General features: G+C 50.5%; 1 protein-coding gene and 1 pseudogene across 15 annotated transcripts in view; both read right to left on the bottom strand.

Annotated features, from left to right (window-relative positions):
• ABCC8 (ATP binding cassette subfamily C member 8) overlaps nucleotides 1-18,154 on the bottom strand; it is an 84,457-nt gene that overhangs the window by 30,359 nt on the left and 35,944 nt on the right. For 8 of the 15 annotated variants that reach the window (XM_077963169.1, XM_015114768.3, XM_077963171.1 and 5 more), the window contains exons 11-16: nucleotides 8,785-8,825; nucleotides 7,434-7,579; nucleotides 5,156-5,261; nucleotides 4,880-4,996; nucleotides 4,481-4,556; nucleotides 3,662-3,767 (exon numbers count right to left, since the gene is read on the bottom strand). In XM_077963169.1, coding sequence (XP_077819295.1) covers nucleotides 3,662-3,767; nucleotides 4,481-4,556; nucleotides 4,880-4,996; nucleotides 5,156-5,261; nucleotides 7,434-7,579; nucleotides 8,785-8,825 — 592 coding nt within the window. Of the gene's footprint in view, nucleotides 1-3,661; nucleotides 3,768-4,480; nucleotides 4,557-4,879; nucleotides 5,063-5,155; nucleotides 5,262-7,433; nucleotides 7,580-8,784; nucleotides 8,826-18,154 lie in introns of all 15 variants that reach the window. The other 7 variants (XM_077963166.1, XM_015114767.3, XM_077963167.1 and 4 more) reach the window with 1 other exon arrangement.
• On the bottom strand, nucleotides 12,116-12,850 carry LOC144334280 (succinate dehydrogenase cytochrome b560 subunit, mitochondrial pseudogene; annotated as a pseudogene).

Genomic DNA, 18,154 nt, shown 5'->3' with positions numbered 1-18,154 from the left:
CCTGTTGCTGTCACAGGGTCTAGCACACACTAGGCGCTCAACCGGACGAGTGAATATGTCACTGTGGACTCTGGAGCGTCAGTTGACTTGGAAACAAATTCTCATGATTTCCCAGGGCTGGCTGCAAGCTAACAAATGTGCTTCACAATGCTTGAGAGGGAAGCTGGACCGGGACCGGGCAGGAGAGCAAAGAGGATCCTGGAGAAATGAGACCCCTTTCACTACCGCCCCTCTGCGAGCCTCGAATAGAGCCGGGAGCTGAGGCCTAGGCTGCCTGTTAAGGAGAGTAAGTGTTGATAAGGACAGAGCTGTGAGGACCCATGTGGTGGCTCTGGGAGGAGGCAAGTGTGTGTGAGTCAGGGCCACAGTGGCTGCTGGCCTTTGGACTGTCAGGCTAGCTATGTTTTCTTCATGATGCTCTTGTGCCCCTTCTCTTTGAGCACATGGTGGACGACCAATGCACTTGAGCACCTAGGTGCAAATCCCACTTCTGCAATTTAACAGCTGGGTGGCCTTGGGCAACTTGCTTCACCTCAGTTTCCTCATCTGATAAATGAGGATATAATAATATCTACTGCACTGAGTTTTTGTAGACTGACTGAGGTGATGAGGTGCCTGCACAGCACAGTGCCTGGCCTATAAGAAGGGCTTAGGCAGGAACAGAAAACCAAACACCACATGTGCTCACTATAAGTGGGAGTTGAACAATGAGAACACATGGACACAGGGAGGGGAACATCACACACCGAGCCTGTCGGGGGGTGGGAGGCAAGGCGAGGGAGAGCATTAGGACAAATACCTAATGCATGTGGGGCTTAAAACCTAGATGACAGGTTGATAGGTGCAGCAAACCACCATGGCACATGTATACCTATGTAACAAACCTGCACACTCTGCACATGTATCCTGGAACCTAAAATAAAATTAAAAAAAAAAAAGAAGTGCTTAAGGTCCTCTGTCTTGGAGAGGCTCCTTGTGTTCCCCAGGCTGGGGCAGAGGTTTCCTAAGAGAGAGGGGCAGCAGTCAGACCCTGAGGGTTGGCACAGCTTGGAGAAGAGGTGGGGGCTGAGGCAGGGCAGAGCTGACCCCTGCCAATCATGCCTGCTGCATCTACAGAGGACAACGAGAGGTGCTGAGGCTGGCACGATGCCACATGAGGGCATGAGGGTGGGGGAGGAGAAGAAAGCAGGGCAAAGGGACCAGGTTCAGAGTGGGTTTTGACATCCATGCTGAGCAGGTCAAGCCTGGGGCAGCTCCAGTGTCTGAGCCCTGAAATCCTTCTGGAAAAGCCCCACCCTGGAGGAGGGCCCAGATCCAGCCTGACTACTACATGGACCACTACCTTGGACAATAACCCTTAGGACTAGGCCCTGGGGGCCCCAGCAGTGACCAGGTTTGAGGGAAAGAACATGGGCAGAGTCTCTGCTCCACACACTGACCAGTAAGTCACCCAACCTCTCCGAGCCTCAGTTTCTGCTTCTGTGAAATGAGGTAACAACACTCCCCTCCTAAACTCAGTAGGAGGCTTGATGAGATCATGTTGACAATACGCTTAGCAAAGGGCATGGCCCATAGGAGGTGCCCAATAAATATTAGTTACTTTCTTCAGCTCACAGTGCACTGGGGACTCTTGTCTTCTTGCTGCAGACATCAGTTGGACATCAGAAAAGGGCTCCTCCCTCCAAAGGCTGCAGAGGCAGTCGGAATAAAGCAGTAAGATCTCAAACTGAATACCTGGGCCTTCCCAGTCAGGCTATGTTGAGAAATCTCCCAAGTAAGATGGCGAATGGAGGCAAAGACCCCTCTGCCCCCAAAGACATCGCAGCTCCTGATGGGAGGCGATGGGAGACCCAAGGGGCTCATCTGCTAGCCCACAGCCCCACTGAGGAGGGAAATTTGCCATCTTTTGGACACACCTTTCAGGGACATCTTGGAAATGCAGGAAATGGGGGTGCATGCTGATATTCAGACACTGGGTCCAAAGTCTTTCTCCCTGCTGGGTTCTGTACTCACACTTATGAATAACCTGACACCTTGAATAATTTTCCCCTAGAAATGATTGGTAGGGAAATCTTGCCCTTCTGCTGATTGACTGCAACTTCTATTCCTAAATGAGTGTTCCAAAGCCCAGAGATCCCTTTTTCCCTTGGCTACCAGAGGGCGCAGAGCCAGATTTTATGTTGACGGCTGTAGCCGTCCCCTGCCCAGGTTGCTGAACATCTTTTTACCCTCTTCATTTCTCAGCTCCTATTTTCTTCCCTTTTTAAAAGGTTTTGTTTTATGTGCATCTTTTTTTTTTTTTTTTTAAATATACTTTAAGTTCTGGGATACATGTGCAGAACGTGCAGGTTTGTTACATAGGTATACACATGCCATGGTGGTTTGTTTCACCCATCAACCTGTCATCTACATTAGGTATTTCTCCTAATGCTATCCCTCCCCTTGCCCCCCACCCCCCTACAGGCCCCAGTGTGTGATGTTCCCCTCCCTGTGTCCATGTGTTCTCATTGTTCAACTCCCACTCATGAGTGAGAACATGCAGTGTTTGGTTTTCTGTTGCTGTGCGAGTTTGCTGAGAATGATGGTTTCCAGCTTCATCCATGTCCCTGCAAAGGACAAGAACTCAACCTTTTTTATGTCTGCATAGTATTTCATGGTGTATATGTGCCACATTTTCTTTATCCAGTCTATCATTGATGGGCATTTGTGTTGGTTCCAAGTCTTTGCTATTGTGACTAGTGCTGCAATAAACATACATGGGCATGTGTCTTTATAGTAGAATGATTTATAATCCTTTGGGTATATACCTAGTAATGGGTTTGCTGGGTCAAATGGTATCGCTGGTTCTAGATCCTTGAGGAATTGTCACACTGTCTTCTACAATGGTTGAACTAATTTACGCTTCCACCAACAGTGTAAAAGCGTTCCTATTTCTCCATATCCTCTCCAGCATCTGTTGTGTCCTGACTTTTTAATGATCGCCGTTCTAACTGGTGTGAAATGGTATCTCATTGTGGTTTTGATTTTTAAATGCATCTTTTATCTACTAGTTTTAAGTGCTTCTTGGAAGTACGTGGGTATAAATAATAGATTCATGATTGACTCAGCCTGGGATTCTGGCTCTTTAATTAAGACAGTGATCTTTGCCCAGAAATCAACATCTATTGGTTACATCTGGATCCTCAGAACACCCACCAATGGTGTGTATGTGAGTGCAGCTCATGACCAAGCTGGAAACCAATATTGGTGTTGTAATTTCCCACACTGGGAAATTACTACCGTGCATCTGAGTAACCATGGGATTCTTAGTCTGACAGAACTGAGTTTCAATTCCAGCTCTGCCACGTATTAGCTGTGTGAATTAGGGCAAGAAGTTTAACCTTCCTCTATAAATGAGAATTGAGAACAGTATGGACCTTGCTAGTTATCATAAAAATTAAATGAAATAATGCATGCAAAGGACTTAGCAAAGAACTTGTGCATAGTAAGAGTTGAATACGTACTAGCAATGATGATGAGAATAACAATTAGCAGCATTTATTGAGTCCTCACTGAACACAGAGTGGGCCCTCCAATAAATGTGTGTGCATCCTCAACTAAGGAGGATGGTTGAAAGCAGGTTTCCCCTCCACTAACTGAGCCCTGAGGATACATCTATTACCTGCTCCAGAAGACAGCCCCTGAGACCTTCTGCATCTCCCCCAGTGCGGCTAGAAGGAGCGAGGACTTGCCGCAGCCCACCTGTCCCACAATCATGGTCAGCTGGCCTGCAGGGAGGGAGGGTGGCAGATGGGAGTGGGGCCGGGGGGAGTCTGAACAACCATCACCCAGAAAGATAGACAGACAGATGCACCCAAACCTGGGGCCCCTGTTTTCTTTCTTCCTACCTAGAATCTCCAACAAGTCCTCTTCCTCCTTAAGCCTTTCCTTCTGGAAATCAACATCCTCCTCTGGCTCCCCAGGTCCTTCCCCCTCTCCGAATTCCTGCCCCGCCACCCTTCCTAAGCACCCGCTTCTCCTTTCCCATGCTCCTAGTGTGAGCCCAGGCTCCTTGTGGTCCCAAGAAATGCCATCCTGGGTCCCACCTCCAACCCACCCCCATACTTTGCTCATGGCTGCCTCTGCCAGAAAGTCCTCCTGCCTCATAGCCTCAGAGACTTTGTCCATTCTCAGAAACTCCACTTCTTCCACTTGCGTTCCTTGGCTACCCACATCTGATCTTTTTGTGCATTACCTATACTGTCTGCAATGGATGGTTTGACATTAAGGCTGGCAATTTTACCCTGTCCTTAGTGCTGCACTCCTACCCAGCACACGGAAGCCTCTAGAATGTAGTCTACCCCTTCTCTAGTATACCCAAGGCACCCACCAAGAATGAGCAGAGAGCAGGCACTCAATAAATGCAGCTTTGTCTTTTTATCTCCATGTTATTCAGTGGGACATGGGGAGGGGCGTGCTGGAGGGGTGGACTGGGCCATACCTCGAGGGATACGAATGGTGATGTTGGACAGTGTGGGGATTCCATCTGGGGTCCACGTGAAGTAGCCTCCCGTGATCTTCATTAGGTGCGTCCCACCGCCCAGGAGAGAACAGAAAGGCAGCCATTTCCCTGTGTGAATAGTCTCTGGCCTCCCCTCCTCCAGGAAAGCCAAAAGACACTGATTCCAGTCCCTGGATCACTTCCAGAGCAGGGGAGTGGGAGACTGGCCTTCTCATGCTTTGTTGTCCCTGGTTTCTGGACTCCTATGGACCCTATAGGCAGGCAGGGTGACCTCTGCAGAGGACTAAGCATGCAGCTCTCCGGCTTTTCAGGTGCTGAGCTCCCTCTGGGAGCTGGTGCTGGGTGGCCGGGCATGGGGCAGCAGAATCTAGGACTCACCTGGACACAGGAGTTGTCAGCATCGCCCTCTGCACTGGGTACCAGGCTCTGCAGTGGGCCGGTGAGGCCCCAACAATCCTCCCGGGCTGGACGCTTGCGGTTCACGACCTTGAGGGGCTGGGGGTGGTTTGGAGGTGAGGACCCACTGGGCTGGGAGCTGTGTAGGGAAGGGAGCCCCTCTTCCTGGGAAAAAAGGCAGATGTCCGGCACAGCAGGCCCGAGTTTTGGGCCTTAGAGGACCATGCTGGGAGTAGCAAGGGGAGGCCGGGCACTCACCACCGCCTGGTACTTGCTGGCTGGACCCTGGGCCGTGGGCTCACGGGGGGCACACTGCTCCTCACGGATCTCTGCACTGGACAGGAACTCGCTCAGCTTTTGCACGCTGCTCGGGAAACACAGAGACACCCCTCACCCCTGCCAGGGGCAGAGGGGAGGGGAGAGGGCACAGCCTGAGAGAGAGCTCTGAGAAGGTTCTCAGGCCTGAAGTATAGTCCGACAAAGCCCACACTGAAGGGGGCAGACAAGTGGGCATGGGGGCAGGTAATTGGTGTTACCAGGGTTTGCTAGGGTTGACCAGTCAGCTGGAGTAGGTTGGGGTCTGGATTGGCGGTGGGATTGGTTAGTTTTAGGGTTAGTTTAATGTTGAAGTTGGTTAGTCTGGGTTATTAGACTGAAGGATGGTTGGTGTTGGGTTGGTCAGGGTTAAGGTTAGTTAGGACTAGGATTGGTGAAGAATCAATAGCTAGTATTTTGTGAGCATATACTATATGCCAGACACCATGTTAACTGCTTTGCAGCATTATGTAATCGGATTCCCCTGACAACCTGCTCGGGGAGGTGTCATTACTCATGGGGAGGTGGCTATTCCTACCCTCTCCCCTGTCCAGATTTCCCTGTGGACCTGAGGAGGCACTGGAAGCGTCGCTCTTCCAGTTCATTCTCTCCCATCCTGGAGGTGTGAAAGCTTTCTGGGAAGCTCAGGATTGTTTGTATTCCCCTTTCGTCTCTTTTGCTAAATATCCAACAGGCCTGGGGCAGACAAGCCATCCGCCCTTAAGGCAAGGTTATTCTGGGTCTGTAAGTGAGCCTGTGGCCTGGAGTCACCCTTTCTGTGTGCCACCCCCTAGACGGGAGGGGCAGACGGCCAGATTCTGCCTTCCTCCCCTGTCCAGTCTCCCTCCCCTGCAGGTGGTGACTGGGAAGGATGGAACTGGCCCTCATCTCTTGGGGTGAAGCTTCAGGTAGTGTCCTGAGCCCACCTTCAGCCAGAGCCTGAGCTCCGTCACTGAAAAGGCCTCTGCTACTCTGGTGTTCCATTCCTGGAAACAGTGGGATCCAGAGTGTTTGAAAATGTGAATGCTTTGGGATCAGTGCAACAGTTTTTGGGCAGGTGCAGCGTTCTTAAATCTGTGGTTTCTACATAGAATCATAGGGCTGGAGAGTGGGTGGTGGAGGAGGGGTGACCATCAGACCCCCACAACACCATGGCCAAGAAACTGAGTCAGCACAGCCGACCATGGAAATGGGAGCGAATCCCTGTTTAACTAGCTACTCCCTGGTCAGATACTCCTTAGAGCATAATTTTGCTGAGTTATGCCCCATTCCATCTTTGAACCCATGCTAGAGCCTCCTCCTGCAAGCTATCCTCTCTATCAGCTACTTCATTCCAACAGCTACTCCTTCCTTCCAGCTTCCCAGGACCTGCCAGAGTCCCATGAGACAGGCTTCCCAGGACCTGCCAGGGTCCCATGAGACAGGGGTGTCGCCTTCCTCAAGGCTGAAGACACAGAGGACATTTGTTACTGACTGGTTCTCTGGCCATGGGTAAGGACAAGCCAGCCCTCCACAGAGGCATGACAGGCTCTTGCTTTCAAGGAGCCAGAGCTATTTCAGAGGCTCAAGGATGTCTTCACACTCCAGATATGGCATTTCCCAGCCAGAGCCTCAGCCGTCTACTTTCAGGCTTTCATTCCCAAGAGGGCGACGCCTCTGGGACAGTGGCAGAGGCTCTAGAGCCCAGAAGTGGGAGCCTCCAAGAGCTGTGGGCCAATCAGAGCAGGACCTGGCGCCTGGGGGAAGCTGCTTCACTGGCTGAGGCTGTGGAGGGCTCAGGGGCTGTGGAAAGGGTAGGGGATACTTGGCCTGGGAAAGACAGACACAGTGGATGCCTTCTGATATCGGAGGGGCTGCCACGTGGGGAAGGGATAGCCTCATTCTGGGTGGCTCTTGAGGGCGAAGTTAGGACCAGTGGGTAGAATTTAGGAGGATTTCACGTTTGGCTCAACATTGATTTTTTTTTTTTAAAGTTGTCGTGGAAGTGACAGTGAGTCCCCTCTCCTGGGAGGTATGTAAGCAAGTCCTTGCTTAGGGATGGTGAGCTGGGAAACCATACAGGCCAATGTCCCTCTGACCAACCAGGACCAGCTACAGCAAGGCCCAGCAATGGGGGTATGTCCCAGGACCAAACAGCTGTGGTTTGGCCATCACTCAAGCAAGCCCTGAGGCTGACACAGGACCTGCCTGCCCAGTGCCCTCGCCCGGACCCTCCCCTCACCTCACTAGAGCTTTGACGGTAGATCGGACCACACTGGACAGCAGGAACAGCGGTGTGACCAAGATATGGAAGAGGGAGAGGGAGGCAAAGGCCACGGAGGGCGAGAAGTCGGCCTCTTTGAAGAAGCTGACATGGCCCACGAAGGTCTGTGGACAGAGGCACAAGTGAGGCCAGGGTGACCCAGGGTGTGGGTCCCTCCCACACTGGAAATGCTCGGCACTGGAAGGGAAACGAGACGACTGGCAGGGAACGGGCTCCTAAGGGGGCCTCTCAGTTGGAGACACCTTCATCATCCCCATAGTCATCTCATGGAAACATCCCCAACAAGCTCAGGACTTCAAGCTGGAGAGTAGGCGCTGCTCCCTCCCTGTCCTGCCCAGGGTTAGGTTAGCACTGCCCCCTCCGCAGACAGCAGGTGGGGTGCTCATCTCCCCAGTCCTCATCGGGATAACATAAACACAGTGATTATGAAACCATCGCCTCGTCATGCAGTGCTTTGCCCCTGCCACCTGGCTGGCTCAGTGGCCTCTGTTACCCACACTTCTGCCAAGAGCTAGGCCAGGAACCAGCTCAATAAATCACATTGGAAGTGAATTCCCAAGCGTACCCGACAGGCTGTGAACTCTACACAGCTCAGGGACACCGGCCCCGGGGGAAATAAGTAGATCTTTTTAAGGAACTGCAGCCATCACAGAAGACGGGGATGGGAGGCTGGGTGAGGGCGCTGCAGGCTCATAGGGGCCCAGGCCTTTCTGTAGGAAAGGCCTACACTGCCTGCCCCCCATGGCTGAGCTCCCACACAGCTTTTATGAAACTGCTTTAGAAAGCCACCATTGTAATATTTAATGGCATGGAGAATTGTGTGTGGCATATTCTTAAATTTAAAAGAGCAGGTTACAAAACTGCATGCGCAGCACATTCCTATTTTTGTAGAAAATGACATATCATAGGCCTTAAAAAAAGACTGGAAAGAAACACATTAAAAATGTTACCAGTGGGATTACGGGTGATTTTAATTCTCTTTGCACTTTCTACTCTGGATTTCCCATCATTTCTATAATACACGTTTCACTTTAAAAATGAAAAATTTGTATAGCTATTTTTTAAAAGAAAGTTTAATTTCTCTAAATGCTAAGCCTCTGGTCTTCCAGGCCTGGAGGCATAGGCCCCTGTCCGGCTGCAGTTGAGGAGGGGCCACACCCTCTATAAACTTTCGATCTTATTTTCAGTCTGGCTGCGGAGCCTGTCTTCTGAGGCCCCTGTGCAGAAAGGCCAAACCTGGGCAGCCTGTCACTGCAGATGCCCTCCCCCTCCACCCTACCCCCAAGAGATGGAGAGAGGATCCACTTACTATGAGGACAGCTGCAATGGGGATGGCCGTGTTCATGAAAACTGCAGAGGAAGCACAGGTATGAGTTTAGCAGGAGGAGGGTGACAGCTACACATGGAGATGCCCTGGGTGGCTGGAGGCAGCACAGCCCAGTGGTGCCAGCCTGTGGGGCACAGCTCCGGTAGGCTAGGGGCAGAATTCTAGCCCTGTGGCACCTCCAGTTCCTCACCCTGTTTCCCTCAGGACTCTTGTCCCAGGTACCCCGGCCCCCAAATCTGGGGCTTAAGCTGTTAAGTCACTGTGTGTGAACAGGGTGAAGTTAGCCCCATGGGAAAGTGGTGGGAGAAGGATGGGAGAGTTGGCTGTCTGTGGCCAACTGTGAGGTCAGAAGCATGTGTTTCTGGGGGCACCAAGCTGCCACTTCTTCCTCTGCCTTTGGCTCCTGTGTCCCCCAAGCCAGGCTCTCTATGAAGCTTAGAGGCTTCCTAATCTCCCATGGCTCTTGAGAAAATTTCAAACTCATTCGCTCTAAGGTATTAGTAACTAAGGACAGCTTAAAGCAGGATGTCCCTTAGAGTCTGTGTGCAGGTGGGGCAACTGGTTTGCGGCAACAGAGCCCCCCTCCTTATTCTGTTAAACTTGCGGCCTTTAGATCAGTCACAGGGACTTCAAGAAGCAAAGAGAGTGGGACTTGGTGTGAGAGAAGGGCAGAATCCCTGTTACTTATAAGTTGTGTAACCTAGGGCATGTCATTTACCTTCCCCATGTCTCAGTTTCCTCATCTGATTTTTGTAAATTTATAAATTCTTGTTCATACACCCCAGCTCTTTCCAAGGTCAGAGGAGATAACATGGGTAACAGGCTCTGTGAGGCCCGGGTGCTGCCTACACATCATACCTCATGGGCTACTAGCCGAGCCCTGCTCCACACTCACCCCTCCTCTGGCCTGGGGTGTGAAATGCTCAACAGTGCCCTGAACTCAGGCCTAAATTTCCAGAGAGAGCAGCCCCCCCATGGCATAAGAGGCAAGCATGCCAGCTGCCACCTTCCCATCCTATCCTCCTTCATTCAAGGATCCTCTTCCAGGGCAGCCCAGAAAGGAGTCTGGTTCTGCCATTAGCCAAATTAAAGCAAAGGGACCAGGAGTCAGGAGCCAGAAGCCAGAGGCCAGGGCTCTGCCTGTGCACATGGCCCCTGTCTAGTGAATGGCGAAGTCTTGGACAATCTGATGAAGTCCAGATGGTCAACACCATTCCAAGAAGTTGACTGCCCATTTACTCCAAGAATCCTGCAGCAGTCAGTACATACAAAGCATTGTATATCAGAGATGTGGCCCCCAACTTCAGGGAACCCCAAGGGGGTAGAAGGACATGGCCTCTGCCCTAAGGGGGTTTCCAGTCTGAGGAAGCAGACAGGAGCTATGCTCCCAGGAAGTTCCAGATACAATGGGGAGACAGAGAACATGCCCCTTAGGAGTTCTCAAGCAGATGGGAAGGACATTGTCCCCATCCTTGGATAATTCCTGATCTGATGGGGAAGGCAAGGCTCCTGCAATTGGAGAGGTCCCAGTCTCCTGGAGGATGTATGGCTGGAGCCCTTATATGGCTGAGGCCCTGGCAGATGGCAAATTTATCTGCCCATAAGGCTTTTAATCAATACCAACATCATACATGGCTGTGCTTTAACTGCTCTTCCTCATGAAGGCTGGATGGTTTCCAGGGCCCACTACCATGCCACAGCCCTCCTGCACTGTTTCTGCCAGGAGACAGTGTAAATATTATTGGTGTTCCCATAGCATAAGGGACCCAGATCTGGGACATAGGACATAGTGTAGCCATTACTGGCCGAGGAGGAGAGGGAGAAGGATGCCCATTAGACCTAGGACCTTGACCATCAACAACTATATAACTCTAGATGTGAGGTAGCTTTGCCCCTCCCCTATAGGGCCAGTCACTCCAAGGAGCAACTGGGAGGGCAGGGGCGTCTCTTCTGCTCCTCCTGGCCCATCCCCATAAATAACCAATAAGGAGGGGTCCTGTGCACCCATCCCTCAGCCTCCGCTCCAGGCCAAGACCCCCTCCTTCGCATTCTGGGACTTGACTTTCAGCCAAAAAATAGTCTGAGTGTTGGATTATAAATTGCTACAATGCTCTTGGAAAGCAGTCTGGTGCTTTGTAGCTAGAGCCACACAGAAGTTCAGACCTTCTGATCCTATAATCCGTCTCCAGGGAATTTATCCTGAGTAATCATTCAAGAGCAGCACAAAGCCATCAGCTAGATGGTATTAGCTGCAGCTAACACAAAATTCAATAAAACAAAACCACAACCACAGCAACAGCAACAAACCACCCCAGACGAAATGAACTGGAAATGTCCAACAAGAGGGGCTGTTTTAGTAAATGATGGTGCATCAGCTGCGGAGGAGATTTTGCAGTCAGAAAATGTAATAATTGACACTTCATTCTATTGCACGTTTTCCCTGGTCATGATTTTTTTAATTTAATTTTTTTTCAATTTTATTGTCTTTATTTTTGTAGCTGCCTGAACTCCTTTGAGGAACGAGACAAGCTATAAATAAATTTAAAAATGAACATCCCAAAGCTGATGCAGCAACATGGAGTATGCTTCTGATATAATTAGCTTCCGCCCAGTTCTGGCTGTTGTATGGAGACGCTAAAGAATGAAAATGTGATTTTCCATTTCTTTCACCCTCCCCTTGAAGGATGGCCTTTGTGCAGAGAGTTCTGGGTCCCCTTCAGGGCCGGGGCTGGGAAAATGGAATCATCAGCTGCGTGCGTGTGTGCGTGTGTGTGTGTTTTGTAAGAAAAAGAAATAACCTTTAATATGTTCAATGATAATTTACTGGATCTTCCTCTTGTGTCAAAAGCTATACATTTTCTCCTCAAAGTAGCTGCTCCAAGAACTAACTAGCCCTCTTTATCTCCCTCTAGCTGGGATAGACTAACTCCCCTCCACCTCTGCCTCTCTTCTTTCAATAACACTGCGTAGGTGTTAATGGCCTGGGCTCTCACCAATGAACAGAATTGTCCTTTAAGCCAGCAACCCACAGGCAGTGGCACCCAAAGCCTCACCCCCAGCCCCCACGGCAGAAGCCACAGAGCTGGCATTGTTTCCACTGTCTCAGGAGGAAGGAGCCAAAAGCTGACCCTCAGCACAAATCAAAGCCCAATATGGAGAGAGAATAACTGCTTCTAGGCCCAGAGGAGGCAAGCTGTGGGCAAAAAAGGGGAAATTTTTCAGCCACCCCATCTTTAGAAACAAGGGAAAAACTAGGCCCTTTTCCACTGTTAGCTCTACAAGGTGCTCTACTGCTCCAAGAGGATCTGAAAGTGCAAAAGGATCTAACAAATAAGGAGAACTTTTCCAACGCTGGAGATAAGAGTGACAAACAGAAAGATGGGTGAATATAATAATGTGTAAGAAGATGACGCTCGGAGTCTCTGTTCTTCACGTGGCTGCCAGCCCTACAGCCTTACACAGTAAGAACCAGGACAACCACTCCAGACTGGTATAGCTGGGGAATCTTCAGGCCTTTTCCTAGGTCCCACATCAAGTGTCAGATCCCATTCCAGGGATGATACATGAGAGGGAAGACGAGTGCAAACTTAGCTGTGTGGATCAGTGCTGGCCCCAGACACAGGGACTTCATGCATTCCAAGTAAGACTCAAAGTTCCCAGGGAGTAACAGGGCCGACATGCCAAAAAGAGAGACCCCTGCACTCAAAGCAATACCAGTGCCGTGGTGGCAGATGGACATCGCCATGGGAAGAGACCAACTGTAGATAGTGAGTGGGGAGATATGGGGCAGTTTGAACCTGTGTTCTTATTCCAGAACTGCTCCATCTCTTCTTCGGCCATGGTTCCCAAAGGAACAGGATTTCTGATACAGAGCTGAGGGCTCAAGTGGGCTCGGAGGCAATGACGACCAACATGTCTCAGCGAGACCACAGCCATCTTGGGTTCCGGTCAGGAGGGAAGTGACCAGCTGCTTGTGTTTTAAAGGTCTCTCTGAAGATCATCTTTTGGGGCTCTGGGGTGGATGTGGCTGGACCTGGGAAGTCTGGGGGTGTTACAGGCTCTGGCACCTCTCTGAGCACAGTAGTCGGTCCTGTGCCCTAGCTGGGGGTGAAACAGGAAGGCAGGGAGCTGGGCATACAACTGTCATGGGTTGAAGATCTGAGGCCTTGCTCTCATTTTCCTAAACCACACAAAGTTCTATAAGGTTCCAAGGCGGTGGAGGGGTGGGGAATAAAGCCAAGAATAGATTTCTGTCCAACTTTGGCCCAAGGTGAGGTGACTCACTTCAATTTGATTTAGAAAAAAAACAAAAACAAAAAGAAGAACATGATCGTGCTCAGATCTTGAATGTTAAGGAGGAAGAACTATGTTAAATAACGGCAAGTGAAACAGGGTTATAAAACCTTCTTCTTGTGTAAGTGTGATGCTGTTATGGAAAAGTTTAGTTGCATGTAGGCTGGCCTGAAAGGCTGCCATCAAAACTGAAAGCCGTTCTGCAATAGTGTAGAGACATGGGTATTTTTTAGAAAATCCTTTCCAAAAATATCCCTTAAGATTTATCCATTCAAGGCCAGGAGCGGTGGCTCACGCCTGTAATCCCAGCACTCTGGGAGGCCAAGGCAGGTGGATCACCTGAGGTCAGGAGTTTGAGACCAGCCTGGTCAACATGGTGAAACCCCATCTCTACTAAAAATACCAAAATATTAGCCAGGCATGGTGGTGCATGCCTGTAATCCTAGCTACTTGGGAGGCTGAGGCAGGAGAATCGCTTGAACCCAGGAGGCGGAGGTTGCAGTGAGCTGAGATCACGCCACTGCACTCCAGCCTGGGCAGTAAGAGTGAAACTCTGTCTCAGAAAAAAAAAAGACTTATTTATTAAAAAAGGGTCTCCTTGTTCCAGGCCTTGTGCTGGGTCTGGGGGCTACAGTAGTAAATAATCGTGTAAGTTTTTCATACCCCCAACCCCTGCTCCAAACAAAACAAAACAACAAATCAACAAACTAGACTTGGGATCAGATCACCGATTCCCCCTGGCTTTGCCCAAGGAATGTTGTCTGGCCCTCATGGGCACCAGCCTGGCATTGCAATACTAGGAGCTTTTCATCTCCAAAGCATTGATGCATGTTTCAGAAGCTATGTGTAAGAGAGGCACAGCCAGCCATTTGTACCTCTGATTAACTTCAGCTTTGTTGCCTGTTCAGGGCCAGGGGAGGAGCGTGTAGGCTCATAGCTTGGGCCTAATTGCAAGATGCATCTGCAAGAGGGGAAATGTATTTTGAAGTGCACGGGGCTATTTCCCATTCAGTCCAATAGTCAGTGCAGTCAACAGAGGGGGAAGGAAATCAGGTTAACAGTGTCAGTTGCTGGCAGCTGAGGAAGTGTGGCAGGAGGCATTTCAGTCAGACTGATCCTTACCTCCTTAATTGATGGGCGCCCCGACTCTCCCTCAGCCACGCTCCCCACCAAGCCAGGCCAGGATATGTATAAGCAGCCTACTGTGGCTGCATCAGCTGGCAGAAGGGCGGGTAGATATTGAAGAATTTCAGGCCAGGTGCAGTGGCTTAAGCTTGTAATCCCAGCATTTTGGGAGGCCGAGGCAGGTGGATTACCTGAGGTCAGGAGTTTGAGGCCAGGCTGGCCAATATGGTGAAACCCTATCTCTACTAAAAATACAAAAAAAAAAAAAATTAGCTGGGCATGGTAGTGGGTGCCTGTAATCCCAGCTGCTTGGGAGGCTGAGGCAGGGAGAATTGCTTGAACCCAGGAGGCAGAGGTTGCAGTGAGTTGAGATCGCGCCACAGCACTCCAGCCTGACAGCAGAGTGAGACTCTGAAAACAACCACCACCACCACCACCTAAAGAATTTCAGAGATGCTGGGGAAGGAAGGGGAACCAGGTCTCCAGGTCATGTTGTTTCTTCCACTGCCTGTTCTGAGTTAGGGCCTCCACTGAGGAGGACAGAGGCTTCACCCACTGCATCCCCAGGCCTGGCACACAGAAGGTGGGCAGGAAATATTTGTTTAAAAAAAGTGAAGAAAGAAGAAAGAAACGAAAGACCCAGGGTCAAGTGAGTAACACAAAAGAGAAAGAGGGGTATTTGGAACTGACCCTGTGGCTCTGACCACAGTCACTATTCATGGACATGATCAGTCTCCCACAAGACTGGGAGGGCCAGGGCTATGCCTGCTTCCTTTTTAACATCCAGGACCTCCATAGAGCCTGGCACAGAGGAAGGGCTCTGGAATGGGTGCCTCACAACGGACAGAACAAACTGGCAGCATATTGAGTGTTCTAGGACCTGGGACCCCTTTGTCACCTCTACAAATCTTGTCCTCAGATACAGAGGAACCACCTAGAGTTATGCTGCTTCTGCAAGGAAAAAAGGATTGAACTGACTTCTAAAGCAAGAGACCATAGTCCTTGTCTCCAGCTTCCTCCCGCTTTGTCTTCTACTCATTGAAATCCCACCGTCTTGCAAGGTACAGCCCACATGGCCCCTACATGAATCTCTGGGTGAACCCCCAGCCCACACGGACATCCTTCTCTGTGTTTTGCCTTTTGCTGTGGAAGACCTCACCGAGACATTTCAATTCACTGAGAGTCAATCCTCTCTGCTGTACAATGGGACAATAGAGCTACACACCTCACCAAGTTGTTATGAGGATGAAGTGCAATCACTCTTGCTAGGAGGCCAGCATGGAGCTGGCCACTTGGTTCTGCTCTCGCTGCCACACTGTTCTGTGCATGTTAGCTCTGACTTCTCAGTGGAGCATAAACTCCTTGAGAATGGGGAGCACATCTTAGCGTTTTTCCCTTACCTCCTTCCCAGTGTTAGGCACAGGGTGGGGCACATGAATAGGGCTCACTCAACATCCACTGAGCAACTTACATTTCTATTTTTATTCAAGAGGAAACACCAATTCTGGATGTCACTTTTGATGACAGAGAAACTGTGCCCATTCCCTTTTCAGCCCCCTGTTTTATCCTGTACCAGTTCAGGACTCCATACACAGCTGCTCTCAGTGATATTGATGGCAAGACCATCAGACAGAGTCACAGGTAATCTTGCCTGCCCAGAAGTCTGACGGTGCCACATATGAGCCGCCAGACTGAAAGCTTGGTATCACCAGGATGGGCCCCAATAGGAAATGTGATTCTGGGGCTCCTCTGCAGCGCCAGGACTCCAAGACTGGCGCCAGGGGTCAGAACAAGAGATGCCCCATTATCTCACGCCTAATGACCTGTGTCTTGATCCTTGGTAACAGAAGACAGGAAGTCCAGAGGAGGTAAATGAACACACACTCAAAGCATATGCCTGCAGCCAGGAGGTACCCTGCACCCTACCACCCGTCTCTCTCCCTGTCCAACTGCTGACTAATGGAGGGGGGAAAAAAACACATCCTGAGAAAGGCAAACACACTGAGCAAACAGCACTTGACTTTCAAAGCTCTCCCCAAGGGCTCTCCCCTTTCCCCTCCTCTGCTGCTCTCTTCCAGGGACCAGCCTGGGCTGCTCTGTTTCTCTAGGTGACTTGGACAGGTGAGGAGTCCTGGGCGGGCTCCTGCTTGACTCCAGAGCCCCTTACTTTTTTCCAGAGTCATCTCAGCTCTTGACAACATGTCCCTAGGTCCTCCTGGCCCCAGGCCCATCACAAAGCCATGGCTTGTCTTCTGGGGGCCCTGGGGGACAATGAGCACCCACTAGGTTGGCTTCGGTGGGCTGGCCTGGGAACTCAAGCATCTTTTGATGCTATTTATATAAGAAAACATGTCCCAGGCTGCAGTTTGGAATGCAGGAAATGAATACATATCTCTTAGGAACAGTCAAAGCAGATGTCACCTGCCCCCACTACATGACCTGAGGCTGCCCCAACTTCATTGCTTGCTGTGCCAGGAGCCTTGGGGACCCTTGCCCCCACTTTCCTTGATGCTTCTCTCCCCTCTCTCCATCTCAGCAATGGAAAGTCTGCTGTACCCCACCCTGTTGTTGCTGGGAGAGGAAGTCCCCCGGCTATCAGGAGAAGCCCTCTCCCACCTCGGCAGCTGTTCCTACTGCTGGGAACTGTCTCTAAACCTGTACAAAACTGGGAGGCTGTACACAAGCAGGGGGTTACTCTTCACATAACCAGTCGCCAGGGGCAGGCAGAACTGACAGAGAGAATGTTGAAGTGGGCCTGGGGCTGGAGACATTGGCTTTTCTGAGCTCCCCAGATGTTCCTTCCAAATTTCCCCTGTCTATGGAGTGCTTAGCCCGAGTGTGTTTGGAGGCTCTGAGCACCACAGGGTCAGGGATGAGGATATCAGGGAGAGACCAGGAACCTGGGGTGTCTTGGTGAGGAATCTGGGAAACAGTGACTGGCTGCTATGCTCACAGCTCCATTCTCAGAAAATCAAATGCTAGCAGGACTTTCTGCATAAAACGCCATGGCTTGTGCCATGTATGGTAGAGGGTCTAGCCACTGATGACTGGACCACGTTCCCTGCCTGAGGCATAGGACACCATGGTCTGGCTGGACACAGGGAGGCTGGACACCTGGGGTATTCACGGCAAGCTCCATCCTGTGAGAACACTGCTGTGGGATGTTTCCTCAGTCCCCTAGAAAGGGACATGCCTTGGTGCCCATGTTTCCAAATGGTCTTGGGGACTGGGACAGCTTGGTGGCCATCTAGCTCCATCAGACCCTCTCTCTAGGCAGCAAGAATGCCAAGAATACACAGACGACCTGAGTGACCGTCTCATTCTCCATGAGGCTTGCTCTACGGGACTATCTGGGAGACACTACCAGCACCCCCTCCATTACCACCTTCCCCCACCAGGTGTATCTCTTCCTGGCACCAAAAGAACCAATTTTAGTTGGAGGAGATGGTCAGTAGCCCCTCTTAATTTCCTTCCCTAATTCTACTCCTTTCAGAGCCCAGAGATTTTTTTCTCCTAAGAGAGAAAATGGTATCCCAAGTCTTCTTCACCCCACAGAGGTCCCCAGCATTTTGTGGAAAATAGCCTGAGGCCAGAAGTTAAGAGACTTTGGAGGATCTAGTCCGAGCCATGCTACTAACCTCAGGAGGGATCTCAGGAACACACTCCCCTCTGGCCTTAATTTCCCACCTGTAAAATGGTTCTACCAACTTACTCTCCTTGCCACATTCTGTGTAATCCCCACCCATCTGTCTTCTAATTCAAAAATTCTCTCTTCAGCCATTCTCATTCATATAACCTGTGCACTGAGTAGGTTTTGGTTTCTTTTTTGTTTTCTTCTCTCCAGGGGCTTCCACTTGGCCAAAATGACTCTTACGACTGGACAGGTCAGGGAACTAGTGTGAAGTCAGCTGGTTGCTAAATACCTACATCCCAA

This window comes from Macaca mulatta, chromosome 14, assembly GCF_049350105.2.
Source record: "Macaca mulatta isolate MMU2019108-1 chromosome 14, T2T-MMU8v2.0, whole genome shotgun sequence".
NCBI lineage: Eukaryota > Metazoa > Chordata > Mammalia > Primates > Cercopithecidae > Macaca > Macaca mulatta.
The sequence above is the reverse complement of the archived record's forward strand: the minus strand, read 5'-3'. Positions and strand labels throughout refer to the sequence as shown.